The sequence below is a fragment of the Barbus barbus genome (assembly GCF_936440315.1).
Source record: "Barbus barbus genome assembly, chromosome: 34".
NCBI lineage: Eukaryota > Metazoa > Chordata > Actinopteri > Cypriniformes > Cyprinidae > Barbus > Barbus barbus.
In genome coordinates, this window is record NC_136762.1 from 8,078,265 (window position 1) to 8,096,704 (window position 18,440).

At 37.4% G+C, this 18,440-nt stretch overlaps 1 protein-coding gene across 3 annotated transcripts in view; it reads left to right on the forward strand.

Moving 5' to 3' along the window:
* Positions 1–18,440, forward strand: part of LOC306854604 (neurobeachin-like) — a gene marked incomplete at its 5' end in the record, with an annotated part of 285,564 nt that overhangs the window by 176,816 nt on the left and 90,308 nt on the right. For all 3 annotated transcript variants that reach the window (XM_079392763.1, XM_079392762.1, XM_079392764.1), the window contains one exon: positions 9,371–9,495. In XM_079392763.1, the coding sequence (XP_079248889.1) occupies positions 9,371–9,495 (125 nt within the window). The remainder of the gene's footprint in view (positions 1–9,370; positions 9,496–18,440) is intronic.

Genomic DNA, 18,440 nt, shown 5'->3' on the forward strand with positions numbered 1-18,440 from the left:
CACACTGAATAAAGCAGACACCCACCGATTTTCAATCAGCATTTTTTGCCATGCAATGGCGCGTAGCTGACTATGCTTGGTGTCCAATAATACTCCTTCTTAGTGACCATTACCTGGAGTTTAATGTAGCTCTAAACAGTTGCTAATTGCTCCAGAATGGCTGCCTGTAACAAAAATGTAAAATCCGTGGTCACAGTGGACGGCGTCCCGTTGTTGCGTTCATGCCCTTTGTCAACGTCAGCACTATGGCTGACAGCTGATCGAGGACCAGCATACCTGGACCACGTCAGACCTTAACTTAACCTGACTTGGGTATTGATTGTCAATGCTTTCTCTTGTATAATTACCTTTTTTTTTTTTTTTTGCTGTTGACAGAAAGGAGGGAGATGAAGAAAAAAGACAGTGCCAAGAAATGGAGAGTAGTGGCATGTATTGATTTGTTGGAAGGTGGAGAATGAGGGAGGCACCATTTCCCTTGAATAACGGTGTGCGTGGTCTCTTGTTTGATGGATGGCAGGAGTCCGGTACTGGATAATAACTTGGTGATAGAATGGAGCCTTCCAGTTACACACGGCTTGGTTAAGCAGTCTCAGTGGGAGTGGTTGAAAGGTTATCAATTGTAATAGCAGCAATTGAAGGGGAATATATACAGCCCTTATGGGGTTTTGGCCTCCCAAAATTGGGATTTTTGTCTGAGGTCTAAAGCTGGGATCTGCCGTGTCATTTATTTCCAACGATTACAAGTCACATGTTTGAATTGCAGGAAATAAGGACTACAACAACAGAAAGACAGAGTAAATAATGATTTTCATTTTTTGTCAATTTATTTCTTTAAGCTAATTAGGGAAAGCAGGAGAGAACAGTGAATATGATTCAAATGATCTTTGACATTTGAAGACTGATGGAGGAACTGTTGAAACGACTCTTAAACACACCCTTACCTGAATGACCTTCATTTGCTATGTTTCACATCGTGTCCAGTCTTGAAATAATCAAGTCCACTACACTAGTTTACACCGAAGCTCCTTTTGTTACAAAAGTTTGGTAAGCTTAACACCTGTTGCCACTGTTTGCAGACACTTTCACAACGACTCTTTCACTCACAAACCCCTCCGATTGTTTTTTTTGGCCATACACAAAGTCACTTCCCCTTGGGCATGCTTAACCTCAAAGCTAGTGCTAATTATCTCTGGGAAGAGAGGGCTGTTGGAACGATCATCAATTTCAACAGAAAAGAACGCGACTGCAAGTGTTTTCCCAATCGGTTGGCTTGGTCTTTGGTGAGAGATGGACGGTTTGCCGAAACTGGCGAGAAGGGACGTCTGACCTGTACTAGAACTCTGTCTCTCACACAGACAGCCGCGTCTGTCTTCATCCAACACAGTGACCCACGGTGCAGGCCTTGCCAGTCTAAAGCCAAAGTGCTTTATATGTGTCTGCTTGAGTATTTTAGTTTGATGCAGCTACATGAAGTTTAAATGGAAGCTTGTTTGTGCCACAGAAAAAAAAAGTTTTTTTTTCTTGCAATTGCGAGTTTATATCTCACAATTATAACTTTTTTCTCTCAAGTTATAAACTTGTAATTGCGAGTTTACATATCACAATTCAGACTTTTTGTTCTTTAGAATTGAAGTTATAAACTTGCAATCGTGACTTTAAATCTAGGAATTGACTTGTTCCCAGAATTTTTTGTTTATATCTCGAAATTTCAGCTTTTTCTCAGAATTTTGAATTTACATGTCGCAATTCAGGTTTTTTTTAAATATAAAAAAAGGTTCTCGTGACTATTTCACAATGTTTACTTTTTTGTCTTGCAATATTAATTTTATCTCTCACAATTCTGACTTTTTTTTCTCAAAATTGAGAGATATAAACTCTGAATTATGAGAAAAAGTCAGAACTGTGAGATAAGAAGTCACTAATAACTAAAAAAAAAACTATTCCATAAGGTTGTCCCTCACCAACATACTGACTGGGGTTGTGGACTATCACATTTACCATTTTAGTACATTTCTCAGATCCTACATTTGAAAAACATTTCATTTGAAATGAAACCCTAACTCATATCAGGTTTAAATGTGTTTACCTTGAAAGATGAGACTTGAAAAATTGACGATAAATAGCTGGATGCTCTGTAGCGATTTAAATGGTATGTTTATGTATGATTTGGCTTTAATTCAGATATAAACCCTTGGGAAGAAATAAAAGCCAGGACAAAGATTAAAATTCCAGGCTAGAGAATATATCCAGATAAGATCTGTTTACCGAAAGCTGTTTTCTAAATATTGCATGAGGCATCCTTTTTGTGGCTGCAATTCCATACCATCTCAAATAAGTATTGTAAAAGCATATTAAATGATTTCCATCTTGGATGGGATTTTGGCTGGCAAACTCTGAAGATCAAGCTAAATTAGTTTTAAGTAGTGCTAATACCCCCCAATTTCATACAGACATATGCAATGGGAGTAGAGAGTTGGCTTAACTTCATTGAAAGTGTTGAGCATGTGTTTAGTGTCATGAACATGGGCAATGGCAGCCATAACATCACAGAGTCAGTGTGGCACTGAGGAAAACCAGGCCACCCCCAAAATAGAGCAGTCACTGATTACCGCTATTTTACTAATTATGCTCCATTTATGTCCCCAATGGATGCATTTAATGAGAACATAATGGTGCTTATTGAATTTCCCTGCTATTCCCTTTCTCTTATGTGTCACAACAAGAGACTATCTGTAGTGACGTGATTTCTAGATAATCATCAGTGATCATGACTGTATTCTTCTCTAGAGCTGTCAATTTAACATGGTAATTTAATGATAATTTAGTGCCCCAGCCAAAGCCATCATTCTGCAAGTGTTCATAGACCAATAAATGAAAAACAGCACAGACAGACTCACAAACACAAAATGGATTGTAAACTGTTTGCCAGTGATTGGCTTTCGAGTCAAAATATGGTTTGTTTTGTTTATATATCATTGGACATACTCCTCTTTTTGTAATGACTATCAGTGTTTTGTGTGCCACAATAATGTATTTGAATTATCTGCATTATCAACAAATGAATATTCATATATACAATTTAATGTTTTTAATTTAGAGTAATTGGCATATTGCAATTTATTTAAATATTTTTGATTAAAAGCCCTGTTTTTTATTATTATTATTATTATTATGCATTTAAAGCAGACATTCATGCATATACTGTATCCATAAAAGAATAAAACCCTTAATTCACAAAAACAGTCACTTGAGGTGGCTTTTGACTTGTGTGAAAAAGGGTTAATGCAAATAATGGGAGATGGAGAGATGGAAACGCATTTGCCAAATAAATTCCTCCATGCGCATCAAAAAAGTCATGTGACTGCGCTACGGGACGGCATAACCTGACTAACCAGTGGACAGATCTTGTTACACAGCATCTGAAATGTTGTAATGGTCATTCTTAAATGTCTGAGCAAAGTCTGTCGTCAAAATATTTCTATAGAATTACCTCCCAGAACTGTCTTGCATGACTCTGTTCCAAAATAGCTGGCATCCACCTCCGAAAGCAATGCATTTGTTGCGTTTCGTCTGCTCGATCTGAGGTGCAAGTAATTTATTATATATGAAAATTATTATTTTAGGTGGCTTTTCCTACTTTTCTTAATGATATTTAGTGTCAGTTTATCAGGAAATCTTGTTCTCTTTGACTCGTTGGATTTAAACGATTATTCGCAAATATTTTATGCGATATTCCAATTTTGCGCATAAGTTAAATTCGCAACATTTGATGGAAACCCAGCTAGTGACTGTGTGGGGAACGATACATTAATGCACATTGTATATGTGGCACAAATGCCAAAAATAATAATAATAATGAAAAAAAAAGTTAAATGTGATGGTTCTGAAACTATTTCAAACCTCCTTTAAATGCGGTTTGGATTAAAAATCTTTAATTTATTAATTTTTAAAATTAATTTTTCATTAAAAATTAATACATTTCTGGAAATGAATTCATTTGGAAATTAATTGGGATTTCATGTGGTTTTTTGCTGTCTTGTGTGAACAAGGCCTTATTCAGAAAGACTCTGCTGAGAGACGCAGAGGCGGTCAAAGAGGTGTCTAGACAGAACAGTTGCACCACTGAATCCTCCCACTTAAATGAATCTTTGGAGATGTACACTGAAGGTCTGCTTGGTTTGACCGCTCAAGCCCTGCAGAGCAGCACGGTAACAGGGTAATCCATCTCATAAACCAGCATCCCATAATCCCCCACAATACCAGTGTAAAAGCCCAATAGATCATATCTGCAGTCGGGCTTTCCAAACAAAAACATAGCTATATATATTTTTTTAAGATTAAATTGTTAGCCTTTCCTTTATTTCCCATTTTGCCATTTTAGACTGAATCATGGCTGTCAATTTTTTTACAGCCTTTCTCAAACAACACATGCCCTATGGACACAAGGGTCCTAAATCTTGTTCTCTCACTCTTTGAGAGTGTTTTTTAATGTGTGGAAGGGAGAGGGGGGTGCACAGTTTTTTACGCCAGTCTTTTGTGATGCATTTAGAAAAAAAAAATAAGACCCAAAGCAGTAGTAAATAATGACTGGCACTCTGGTCGGCTGATAGTTTTGGTTATCAGTGCAGGGAAATTAGCTTTTAAAATGCAGTTGGAAATCCATTTGGGTGATTGATGGCCGATGTGACTAATACATTTGAGCCGCTTTCGAGGAGGGCCGGCCCTCAACCATCCTTTATGCCTGTCATCATGAGCTGCGCGATTGGTAAAGTCGAGCGTGTCGGAAGCTAATTCCAGTGAGTGATTACCATTAGATTAAACGGCTATCAGGATCCACTCTTTAATGTGAAGACCAGCGAGAATATAGTTTTTAATTCCTTTTTGAGATATAACACAATTAAGTAGTCTATTAGGCACAGCTTTTATTTTCCAGTAAACACTCCTGGACGACAATAAAATTGCAATGTGATATTGCTCTTTTATACAACTGTTAGTTCCAGTCAAACATGATTGGCTAAGCGCTGCTGGATAGATAGAAATGTGTAAGATCCATTTTGATGCATTAATACACTACTGCTAATATGTGTTCTGTATCTACATTCTAGAAACATAATGCATTATATCAAGAAGTGTCTTTTGGACATTGTTATTCTGCAACGAGAAAATGCAAAACAAAGCCAGGTGACAGGGATTGAATATTCACTACACAACTGATCCCGTATTGTTATTGTTCTGCAGATTCAAAAAAAATTCATAGAGCTTTATGCTCTTCCTTTCTGCCCTTACAATGCTTCATTCTTATTGAAATGAATAATTCTCTTTGTCGCAGCATAATATAGACACTCTCGGACTGTGCATTAGTGGTGAAATGTCTATGCTGTACCTGTGAGTCACTGAATTATTCACTTAACCGATTGGTTCTTTGTCAGTGAATAAAACACCTCTGCTGAGTTGCTCTAAGATGTGCAACAATTAATTTTTCTGTTGTTTTTTCATGTAAACAAGTGCTCAATGAATGTATTGGACCGTTGTGCTTGAGTCTGCTGTAAGTGACACAACATTCTAAAAACAAGGCGCTCAAGATAAAATAAGCGTTTTTTTTCCCATTTCACTGTCCTGCATCAGACATTCTTAAACGCAAAAGGACATTCTGTGAATTCTGCTGTTGATTTGTTTAAAACTATTTTCATTGGCTGGAACAAAAATAGACAAAGAAACAGACAATATTATGTCTAAATATTGATTATTAATTTTACACACCATCCGCTCTCATACTCGTGTAATATTTATTGAATATAAACCGATGCTCTTCAGAAAAACTGCTGTAATATAAGTTGTAAAAGAGTACAGTATACGTTAATAATGCCCCTGTGGGAAGAATACCTCTCTTTTGAGCTGGACCACCCTGGGTGAGGAAACTCACGTCATGGCAATTTTGGCACTGACTAAATCCGGCTCTATATGTTGACCGCAGGGTTTAACGTATCACTGGACCCTCATCCAATCCTGCGGAAACCACCAGCAAAGTAAAAGCATATGCTTTAGGGTGAAGAAATGTAAACGGTGTCATCAAGCACCCTTAGGTTTATCGTTCATTGTAATACCGCGTGCTTGTCTAATCCCCTTATTAAGAAGAAAACGAAAATGTTTGGGCTTTCATCGGAATTGCTGTACACAGCCGAAATACCACTGTCAAACCAAATCAAAATCATCATATATACTGTGGGAGGGGAAACTCGGAAATCTTCAAAGTGTACGAGCATGGATTTCTTATGCGCTACGATGCCGACTCGCAGGCAGCTTTGGATGTTATAATCTTAAATGGTAATCGCCTGGTTGCCTCGGTGGGATTTACATTTTTTTCACGCTGTAATCTTGCATTTACAATGTCATTTATGTGACTTTGGCCCCTCCGCCTCTTGACATCTCTGTCTGGCTCTCGAGGTATAAGACTGACAACAGACAAGCCCCAGACACAACGCTTTGCTTTTCATACCCTGGCGAGTGATGAACTTTTGGCATGCCGGTCATGTATGCAAACAGGCTTTGTTTCCTACACTTACACACACACACACACATTCTTGATTGATGTTAAACTGAGAGCGAGCACTCGTGTTGCTGTCAGAGCTCGGCTTAGTCCCTTGAGCCTCCTGATTTCTTGACATTTGTAGATATAATATTCACGCAACAAGGAGCAGCTTTTGTGATGTGATCCTGCTGTAACAATTTAATCTGTTTAGACTGCCTCAATATTATGGCAGAGTGGAGAGAGGCCCATTCAATACAATCCATAGCTTGGGGCAAACACCTCGGTAAATCTGAGTTTTTTTAATGGAATGGCTCTGCCTTATGTTCAAGTGAGAATGTTGGCATCTATTGTTATATAGAAGTGGGTGAGCTACTATTAATGGTGGGCAAACAAAGATTTTATTCATTTATTTTTTGCACAGCTTTTTGTATGGATTTACTCATTTAATATAAATAAATAAATGTGTTTATACATAAAATATTTTGTTGAGAGATGAAAATAAAATTTCTGTCATAAGTTTGTTAAAAAAACATGAAATGTTAACATTGGAACGGAAGTGCTATTTTGTATTTTTTTATTAATACAAAATTATATTGTTTTTATAAAAACCATAACTAAAATGTAGTAATTTTATAAAATTACTATAAAATGTAAAACATTTTAAAAGATAAATCGTTTTATTAAAAAAATTATTTAAACTAATCATTCCCTCCATTTCAGCTCTAAAAGTCAACATTAAATAGAAATTTGTTCATCTATTTTCTAAATGCATGTTATAGATCTTATTGTGAACGATTTATCCATGAATGTTCTGCATTTTTATTAAATTTTTATCCTTGTAATTTTTAATCAAAATGTCATCAATTTGATCTGGTGAAATACAAAGCTGCACAATGCTAAAACATTTTTAAAAGTGTACATATTTGATAAAAATTAGAGCAAGTATGTGATGACAGAATTCTTATATTTGTCTGAATTAGTCCTTTCTCCCCTACAACTTTTGCACAAATCAATTAATTTTTGTCCAAGATTCCACCAGATAGTCCTTTAACCTCTGTGTATATGATAGGAACATAGACTAATGACCTGTGTCATAGTTTTTGATGGAAATTATTATATGGCTCAAAGTGGATGGTGCATTTCCCCATGAGTAGCTGGTAATGAAGACAAACCATATGTGGAATTTGTTGATTGTCCCATACCATGCTGTCATCTATCCCCCAATTACACCAATCATCACTCTCTAAATCCTCTTTGGAGTAAATTAGCTGCAGTGTTATTCTGTGTTGGCCTGCTTTTCCTTTCTGTGCTTTTTCCTTTCCCTCTCTCTCTCACTCCGTTTGAAAGCCTTTGAAACATCTCCAGCCCAAGCGCGCTCTGAACGAGCTGCACTTAGTAACCTGATGCTGGTCCCTGGCCTTAATGGTTTGCATTAGCTGCAAGCAATAAAATTAGCCCAGGTCCCTGCTAATGTTGGAATAATCATTTACAAAGATGGTTACCACATGCTGTAGCTGTTCCCATCTCATTCCCCGTGCTCCCCTTTTTTCTCGGCCTCTCATTTTTTCTTTATACAGCCTCTAATTTGCTGTTATTAATAATGAATAAAAATGCAATTTTCTGCAGCTTGCTCCAGGGCCCTGGGAATCATTTCAATGAATATTTCAGCACGTTATTTTAATCACAGCTGCACATATGCAGAGGGAGGGGGTCCCTGTTTTATTGGCCTGGGGTGTGGCTATGCTGAGACCCCAGCATCATTAAAACCCCTCTCAGGCTGCAAAGAGGGTCCTACCTCTGATTTACAAGACTTGTTAAAAAACACAGTAAAAAGGAGGCAAGCTGTGCCATTTATGCTTGTAATTTGATACAGTATTTGTTAATGGGACTTGCTGTTATTTATTTGTGTTGCTTCTGTTTTGTGCCAAAAGCGTGTCTGGATTTCTGGAGCTCTAATGAACTTCATGAATTAGCTATATTTTACCAGATATCATCTCCCTCATGTGTAACCTTTGGTTTGGGTGCCCTCCAAAATGCAATTCACCGTAGCATTGTATGTAGAGTATTACACTGCTATATAAATTTAAGTGCTTTCTTTGTGTGTGTCTGTGGATGCCCATTTCTCCCACATGAAAGAAATAAAAAACATGCTTTGATAAACCCTAATTATTTCACCTTTTCATGTTATAGTTTGAAGATTTAGCTCATAATTAATGTGTAGTGTCATAAGTTTGACTTTTATATCATAATTCAGACTTAGTATCTTAGTATTAGCCTTTATGTCATAATTAAAACAGTCATAATTTCAATTTTTGTATGTCAAAATTTAGACTTTTATCTCATAATTAATATGTAGTGGGCCATAATTAAGACATTTTATGCTATAATTATGACTTATTGTCTCGTAATTGTTTTTTTGCGTGTGTCATATTATGCCTAGTATGTCATATGTCTGGCTTTTTATCTCATAATTATGTCTTAGTATCTCATAACCTTGGCTTATTGTCACAATTCCAACTTTTCATGTCATTTTTTTCCACTCAATGTTATTATGAGTTTTATGTGATTTACCAAAGCATTATTATTATTTTTTTCTAATCTGGCGAAAATGGGTTTCCATGTGTGTCTGATGTGTTTCTGTTGTAATGCTTCACATCTGTGAATGTATTTTTAACAAAATGAGTGATAATATATTAATGTGCCAAAGTATGATGTGCCCTGTAGAAAGCAGGGCTTGTTTCACCATATAAAATGATATTCAGTGCTTTAATTTTAGCTTTCCAACATGTTTGTTTTTTTTCTGATTCCTAACAGGAGTTCCTGTCTTTTCCCCTTTTCCAGTCAGCTGCATGACTTCTGGCATCTGGATTACTGGGAGGATGACCTCCGGAGGAGGCGGAGATTCATCCGAAACCCCTTTGGCTCCACCCACTTGGACATCACGTGCAAATCGCTGGAGGACTACGGTCAGTAATTCTGCCAACTGCCAATCAAAAATGTTGCTGGACTCTGTCAGTCTAGCTCATTATCCCTAAATTGCGTTCATTTCATACAATGACATCATTGTTCACCAAATGGGATACACATATGCGAATTATAATCAACTCTTGGACACAACTAATATTCTCGGAGCTGAGAAACAGTTCGTTGTCAGCTTTATAGGTTGTATATTTATGAGCCTTGTCAATTGAACATGGCAAGAGGGCTTTATGGCAGGTTTTTATGTCCTAACGGCACACATTGTTGAGAGGAAAATTGCACGCTGTGCTTTTTTTTTCTTTTTTTTTTTTTTACTGTTTCTGCCTTTTGCACTCAAATATTTTTCCTCATTGACCCATTTGATCTTGCAGCGTTGTGCACCGCACGGCTGTTGATTTGGCACTGTGTCTCGCAACAGAGGCTTTAAAAGCGAAACGGTTCAATACTATTAACCACTGCGGGTGCTTCTCCTCCAGGCATCAAATTGAAGATACGAGGGGGAGTGTATTAACCGAACAAGGGCAAATCTATTGATTCTCAAGTACAATGGGACAACTTCTCTCTAGTGCACAGAATAGTTACTGTAACTATTTACATAACACATGGGGAAACTTACAAGGGGGCAAGAGAAATAAGCCCATTTATTAAAAAAATCCACAATTGAACCCTTGATATTAGCTCATACTTATGGTGTTTTTTGACAAATGCTGCTAATGGCCACCTGGGATGACAATAGATTGCACTTTCTAACGTAATGAAAATACTCTGTGGTCTAAACATCTTACATTAACCAGTGAATTGAAGAATTGTGGTTTGGATATGTCCGGTGTTGGGGAAAGTTACTTTTAAAAGTAATGGATTACAATATTGTGTTAGTAAATAATTACGTTACTTAGTTACTTTTTATGGAAAGTAATGCATTACATAAGATGTGACAGTCAATAAATGAGAAAACAAAGTACCTTGTGTTACTTATTTGAAAAAGTAACTCTTTTCTTGTACGTTTAAAAGTAATACATTACTTTAGTAGTTACAACCCGAATTCCGGAAATGTTGAGACGGTTTTTAAATTTGAATAAAATGAAAACTAAAAGACTTTCAAATCACATGAGCAAATATTTTATTCACAATAGAACATAGAGAACATAACAAATGTTTACTTGGAGAAATATGACACTTTTGTCCACTAAATGAGCTCATTTCAAATTTGATGCCTGCTACAGGTCTAAAAAAAGTTAGCACGGGGGAAACAAAGGGATGAAAAGCAAGGAATTTTGAAAAGATTCAGCTGGGAGAACATCTAGCAACTAATTAAGTTAATTGACATCAGTTCTGTAATATTATTAGCTATAAAAGGGATGTCTTAGAGAGGCAGAGGCTCTCCAATCTGTGAAAGAGTGTGTAAAAAGATTGTGGAATACTTTAAAAACAACGTTCCTTAACGTCAAATTGCAAATCTTTGCAATCTCATCATCTGCAGTGCATAACATCATCAAAAGATTCAGAGAAACTGGAGAAATATCTGTGCGTAAGGGACAAGGCTGAAGACCTTTGATGGATGTCTGTGGTCTTTGGGCCCTCAGATGACACTGCATCACTCATCAGCATGATTCTGTCATTGACATTACTAAATGGGCCCAGGAATACTTCCAGAAACCACTGTCGCTAAACACAATTCGCCTTGCCATCTGCAGATGCCAACTAAAGCTCTATCATGCAAAAAGGAAGCCAAATGTGAACATGGTCCAGAAGTGCCGTTGTGTCCTGTGGGCCAAGGCTCATTTAAAATGGACTGTTTCAAAGTGGAAAAGTGTTCTATGGTCAGACGAGTCCAAATTTGACATTCTTGTTGGAAATCATGGACGCCATGTCCTCCGGGCTAAAGAGGAGGGAGACCTTCCAGCGTGTTATCAGCGTTCAGTTCAAAAGCCAGCATCTCTGATAGTATGGGGGTGCATAAGTGCATACGGTATGGGCAGCTTGCATGTTTTGGAAGACACTATGAATGCTGAAAGGTATATAAAGGTTTTAGAGCAACATATGCTCCCCTCCAGATGACGTCTATTTCAGGGAAGGCCTTGTGTATTTCAGCAGGAGAATGCAAAACCACATACTGCAGCTATTACAACAGCGTGGCTTCATAGTAGAAGAGTCTGGGTGCTGAATTGGCCTGCCTGCAGTCCAGATCTTTCACCTACAGAGAACATTTGGCGCATCATTACGTCAAAGACGACCACAAACTCTTCAGCAGCTGCAAACCTATATCAGGCAAGAATGGGACCAAATTCCAACATCAAAACTCATAACCTCTATGCCCAGACATCTTCAAACTGTTTTGAAATGAAGAGGAGATGCTACACCATGGTAAACAAACAGGTCTATTTTGAGACCTGTAGCAGGCATCAAGTTTGAAATGAGCTCGTTTTGTGCAGAAAATTGTAAAGTTTCTCAGTTTAAACATTTATGTTATCTATGTTCTATTGTGAATAAAATATTGGCTCATGTGATTTGAAAGTCTTTTAGTTTTCATTTTATTCAAATAAAAAAAAAAAAACATCCCAACTTTTCCGGAATTCGGGTTGTACTTGAAAAAGCAATCTGATTGCTCGTGTTACCCCTAACACTGCTTATGTCATTTTAAAGTGCCTTCTGTGACTTGTTATGTAGTAATATTGTGTCTATCTACGTGTCTGGCCTTTTGTGCCCAACTGTTTTGAGGCCATGTCAGATGGCCTGTGTGTCAGAGCCAGAACACACACATGCACACTCGTACATACACATGCCAGCTGTTCCTTGACCTGCAGGTGGCCCCTGCTCATGTCACAACAGACTTTTTTCCCCCATTTTGCCACCATATCAAATCCACACTGTCTTTCAAACGTATTACCCAGTATATCTCATGCATTTCTCAGAAGCTCACACTGCTGCAGTATTCCTCTGGCCCGGCTTCTTTTTCTGCCTGTCCTTGGTAAGTTGTCAGTGCGTCTCTGTGGACCTGCGGTCTGGTGTCTGGGGCCACTGTGATTGAGGAATTGTTGAGGTCCCCAGGCTTCTCCCAGTCCTTAATGAGTGGAATAATGCATAAGATTGTCATGTGAAAGGGATTGCCTGTAGTCAGATGTTGCCCCCACAATGCCATAGAGAGAGACTGAGAGAGAGGGAGAGCAAAGAACGACTTCTCTAGATGGGTTTTATATAAACGGAGGGACTGTTTTCATAAACCAGCAGAACAGTTCTAAGCTATTAAGATAAATACAAGCTTATAAATGTAATGGAATTTAATAAATTAAAAATAAATTAAAAGAAAAAATAAATAATGCAGTATATGTTTATACTAAAAATAAAATATATGTTTAAAAAAAATTTAATAATGTCCTTTGTATTTAAAAGTACTCTTTATTTCACTAGAATGAAAGTTCTAATACGTAACTCTGAACATATGTACATTGCATAAGGTATATAAATCATCCATTTAAGAAAATGTAAAAGTCAGTAGCTCTGTGCTTTGCTGAACTGGCAGTAGTGGAGGTTTACAGCTGCTTTTGTGACTGGCGGTCGAGGTACGTTGAGTTAACGTAGGTGATTTGAATGAATTAACTGTTAAGGGTACATATAAGTTTCCATTATTTTTTGCCAGAAACCAAAGAGATTGAAAAATGACTGCTCTCAAATGTCAGAACACTGGCGGTGGACAGCAGTCACTGCATATGGGGCTTGTTTTTATTCACAATGACATATTTTCATAGAGCTTGTCTGCGTTAGAACGTACGTGGCGTTTTAGCAATATTTCAAATTTCTTCTCGTGCGAAATGACATGGGTGGACATGAAATATGCCTCAGGTTCATTCGAAAATTTTTCTAACTGCCCTAGAAACAACATCATTATATTTGATTCATGGTAATTTAATGTGTTTTCTGTGGCTGTAATACAATCTTCAATCACTGAAAATAGAGGAACGGCCTGAATTTAATGGGACCTCAAACGGCTGACTATGTTGGATAGGCATTTGATAAACCGTACTGCTCTGTGCCTCATTCCCAGGTACCTTTGCATATGTTTGTGGGAAATTTTGCTTTAAAATGGCTCAGTTTAGTCTGTTAGACATGCTGACAAAATAGTGAGCGTGTTACATGCGGGTCTCGGGCTTTGATACTGTACCTTCTCCCTTATTCACGAGTGGCTGAGTATATTGTTAGCTGATTGGAATTGGGCAAGCATGAAATGGAAGTCAGGTTAATATTGATCCTGCTCTTTAACAGCCTGTTCTACCTCCGAGTGTCCTTGCAGTCTCATTTTCAGGTGAGCAGCTCTGCCCTGACCCAATGAACCCCTCCGGACAGAGATCCTTATAGCTTGTTATAAGAGAAAGAGTGAAAGAGCAACAAAAAAGGCGAAAATAATTCAATACAAGTTCAATAGAAGTAAATCGACAAAGATGTTGATTACCACAAAAGTTAATACCGACTTGTCCCTCTGTTTGCTTAAGAAAAGCAGAAATGTGAGAAGCTTACAATGGAAGTAATTGGGGCCAAGACGTTAAAATGCTCACTATTTACATTGTATAACCACAATAGGTAAACAGTTAACGTGATTTTAGTGTGAAAATAAATTGCTTGCCTATTTGTACAGTTTTTGTTGTCATGACAATGCCTAAAACCATAAAACAACTGTAAAAATAAAAATAAATAAGTGCTTTTAAAAAATTCCCCATTCACTTCCATTGTAAGTGCCTCACCAAAACATCCCCACAGGTTCTTAAAATGCCTTAAATTCAAATGTAAGGTCAACAGAACTCATAATTAATATTTTAAAAGGTCTTAAATGTGGGGATGGAAATATCTAATGTTATCATTAAACTCCAATAAATGTAAGTGCTGCAAGTTCAAAGTCAAAATGCAGCGCTGTTCAATTCATCATTAACCAGTGAATTGATGAATTTTGGTATACTTATGTCCAGTGTTGGGGAAAGTTACTTTTAAAATTAATGGATTACAATATTGCGTTACGTCATAAAAAAGTAACTAATTACGTTACTTAGTTTTATGAAAAGTAATGCATTACAGAAAAGGTGTCAGTCAATAAATGGGGGCAAAAGTAACTCTTTTCTTGTAAATTTTAAAGTATGTATGTGTTACTTTACTAGTGACTTTAAAAAAGTAATCTGCAAGTTTGAAGGCAAAATGCAGCGCTATTGCAGGATTTATTGTCTCAGCAAAGTTTCCTTTAATTAGCATGTGAAAGTCTAATCAAATTAGCCCAAATATTTAAACACGCAGGCGTTCTAATTCTAAAGCTGCAGAGCTGTCTGTGAAATTCTGTGCATATAGATTCCATGTGGGTCTTGTAATCAGCCATATTGGGTCTGTATGTGTGATACCAAATGCTTCTCACATGAGTAAAACCATAACAAAAACTTTGCATGGGTCTCCGGTTTCGCTTTACGAAGTTGGGTTCCTTTTTCCAAAGCTGACTGCAGAATTCCTGTCGTTTGATCGACGAGCGCAGCAAGCCCACTTTGCCACATTGTTTGTGTGCGAATGCACTTATGGCACATGTGCAACATTTTGTTTGAGTTATTATATATCAGTCAACTGCAGAGACATAGATCTACATGTCCCACAATCCCTTTTTCCGTCTTAGTACTGTTACTTGACATTGTGTATTTTTACAAAAGGCATCTCATCTGTCAATCCCAGAATGGAAAGATACATCAGATGCAATTACTGCTTAAATGGTATATTGTGTCATTCTTTATATATATATATATATATATATATATATATATATATATATATATATATATATATATATATATATATATATATATATATTTTTTTTTTTTTTTCCAAAATTTTTTTCTCTTTCATTTAAGGCTACAAGTGCGCATGACTCAAGTGGGGCAATAAAAGTGCAAGGCAAATACTCCAACCATAAATAAAACATGGACTCTGAGCAACAATAACCGACTAAATGAAAGTCTGTTTGAAGCCTGAAAAAACTTGAACAGTAAAACTACCGAGCACTTAAATATTTCCACCTTGGGAGCTGCTCTCACAAACTGTAAAATTCCTTTTGCCACAAGCTCTGCGCAGTTTTTCGTTTGATGTGACTTTTGAAAGAAAAGGCCAAGTAAAGAGTTCAGTGTGTTGAAGAAGTCACATAGTGATGGAATGACAGAATTGAATTGCAAACTTTCTTTCCTTTTTCGAAGCCTTCAAAACCCCAAGTTACTCATCAAGTAACAGTTTTGCGCCGCTGAAGGAGCTATTTTGAGCCCACTTCAAATATTTGGTTTTCATCATATTGTGCTAGTCATTGGATATAAGTTTAGAGCTACATCTACTTCAGCACATTTTGATTTGTTTGTTATTCTACACGTATGTCAGTCAGTCAATGACAGCTCCCCGTACCTCAGCTGTATGGATCAGATCCAAGCTTTTAGCGAAGAACATCATTCAAGTCCCACCACGACTGGCAGACCAGCCATCACCTGGTCTTTCTCAACCCTGCTGCGTCATGCCAAATTTGTGCCCTGGGTAACATAAACCCTCTGATGGCAGAGCGGGTAAACCGTGCTGGGCTTGAATAGCCACACTGTTGGCCGTGATGGCTCACAGGAGTCCAGTGAGCGAGCTTCGGGGGTGCCGATAAACGAGGTGGTTGGCAATACAAGCGAGGGGTTCTTTTGAGTCTGAGTTGTAGCGATCTCGAGTTCCCATCAAGCCTCATTCCTAAGACTGACAAATGATCATCTGTGTTACTAGATATCTCACATATGATATGTGGCCATGTAGGCTTTCTATCAAAGGCTTGCCATTTAAGAGAAAAAAACAGGAAGCTTCTGTAGCGGTGTCATTGCTCAAAATAGGAACATGCATCACTGTGTTCCAGAAGCTAGTGAGTTTTTGATTCATAGCGCTCCCGATGTGAAGGATGTTCCAAAAGGTAGGAACATAATTATAGCCAAGTTCCTAACTTAACTTTATGTGGCAGTACTGCATTTGTATTTTTTTTTGATGGTAGAATCCATTACAGTGTGTTTGGTAGAAAAAAGGTATCCACGATGCGCAGAATAAAGGAAAATATGCAGTAATTCATTCAATATAAAATCAGACTATTTTACTCAATATCATTATGTGCTGCATGTTTATACTAGTTAGAGTAACACAGGGAAAGGTTTAAAGGAAGAGTTCACCCAAAAAGGAAAATTTGCTGAAATTTTACTCCCAGAGCCAGTTTGTTGCTGCATTGGAACAGATTGGAAGAAATTAAGCATTACATCACCTGCTCTGCAGTAAATGAGTGCCATAAGAATGAGAGTCCAAACAGCTGATAAAAAAATCACAAAAGTTAACAACGTGACTGCATGTTTGTATTAAACAAATCCAGCAAAAAGATATTTTCATCTTCACATTATCCCCCCCCCCCCCCCCCCCCGGCTAAAATACGAGTCCTCTATCCATAATATTGATGTCTCTAAGAAAAAAGTAATCTAATCTGAATCAGGAGAGAAATATGCACAGATCATAGAACAGTCCGAAACAGTTTTAAACAAATGTGCCTGTGAATTTTGATATGAAAGGACAACAGTGGATTGTGGACCTATGTTTTGGCCAGAAACAATGATTTAACATTAAAATGCATACATTGTTTATATATATATATACACATATACAAAGGCACAACTTTTTACTTCACAAGATGTTATTTAATGAGTCCATTATATTTTTATCAGCTGCTTGGACTCTCATTCTGACGGCACCCATTCACTTCAGAGGATCCCTTGGTGAGCAAGTGATATAATGCTAAATTTCTCCAAATGTTTCTGATGAAGAAACAACATTTTTGACATCCTGAATGGTCTGAAGGTGAGTACATTTTCAGAAAATGTTTATTTTGTGACCATATACATAGACAACATTAAAAAATGCGTCTTGATTTATGTTTTGAATGAATGAAAATTAATTGTGAACACAAATAGCCTGGTGGCACAGATGGATGACCATAATGGTTTTGAGCACGTTGATTAATGTTATTCTTTGATATGATGCATTATCCAGTGGTTTAATTAACATTCAATCTTTTTTTTATTGATATAAAATTGATTCACTGTGAACTTGGAATGATATATTAGCGCCAATAATGTTTGTAGCTATTACTAGGGCCTAGCAGAACTCGAAACATCTACAAGTTAGCAACAAATACAGCAACTGACGATATGCAGTGACCAGGTCACCTGGGACTTTATGAATGCACAGGTTTGTTTTCCTTCTTGTGGCCTTCTTGTGTAAAACATCCTAAATCTAAATACTTTTTTTTAAACTCACTTTTTCCCCCTCAAACTCTCCCCATTTGCTCAGGATCATTTTCTTGTCAAAATCTGCCTGGTTTATTTTGTCTGCATTGCACTGAGGTCCTAAACTTTATCTTGCCAGTCAAGACTGGAGCTCAGCTCCATCAGCTCTCCCTGCTTTAATGCAGGCATAATGACGGTTTACAGAATTACGGTCTTAAGTTTCCCTCCGTCTGCTTTGATCCATGACTGCTCGCTGGCTCTGTGCCTCTAAATGTTACACGCTCCCTATTTCCGAAAAGCGGTCCCACTTCTTCCTTGGCTCTGATGAAAGCTCCTGAGATATGAGACAGAGCAGGAAGCCCGCTATGTTATTTTATTTTTTTTCCCTCTCTCTGCTTCTCTTTTTCCTTCTTCGTCTGTGTAGTGGTGTTGACAACATTCGAACGTGACCGCTTTGAGACAAGGTACATGAACCCCATGGGAGTCTAGGGAACATTTTAAACGCTGCACTGAAAAGAAACACGTCAAAAGGGTGTCAGACACTTTCTATTTCTGATAAGCGTTTCTTATTCCCTTTTTTTTCCCCACAGAATCTCTCTGTTCTGGTGTCTCAGGCAAATCTGACCTTATGCAAG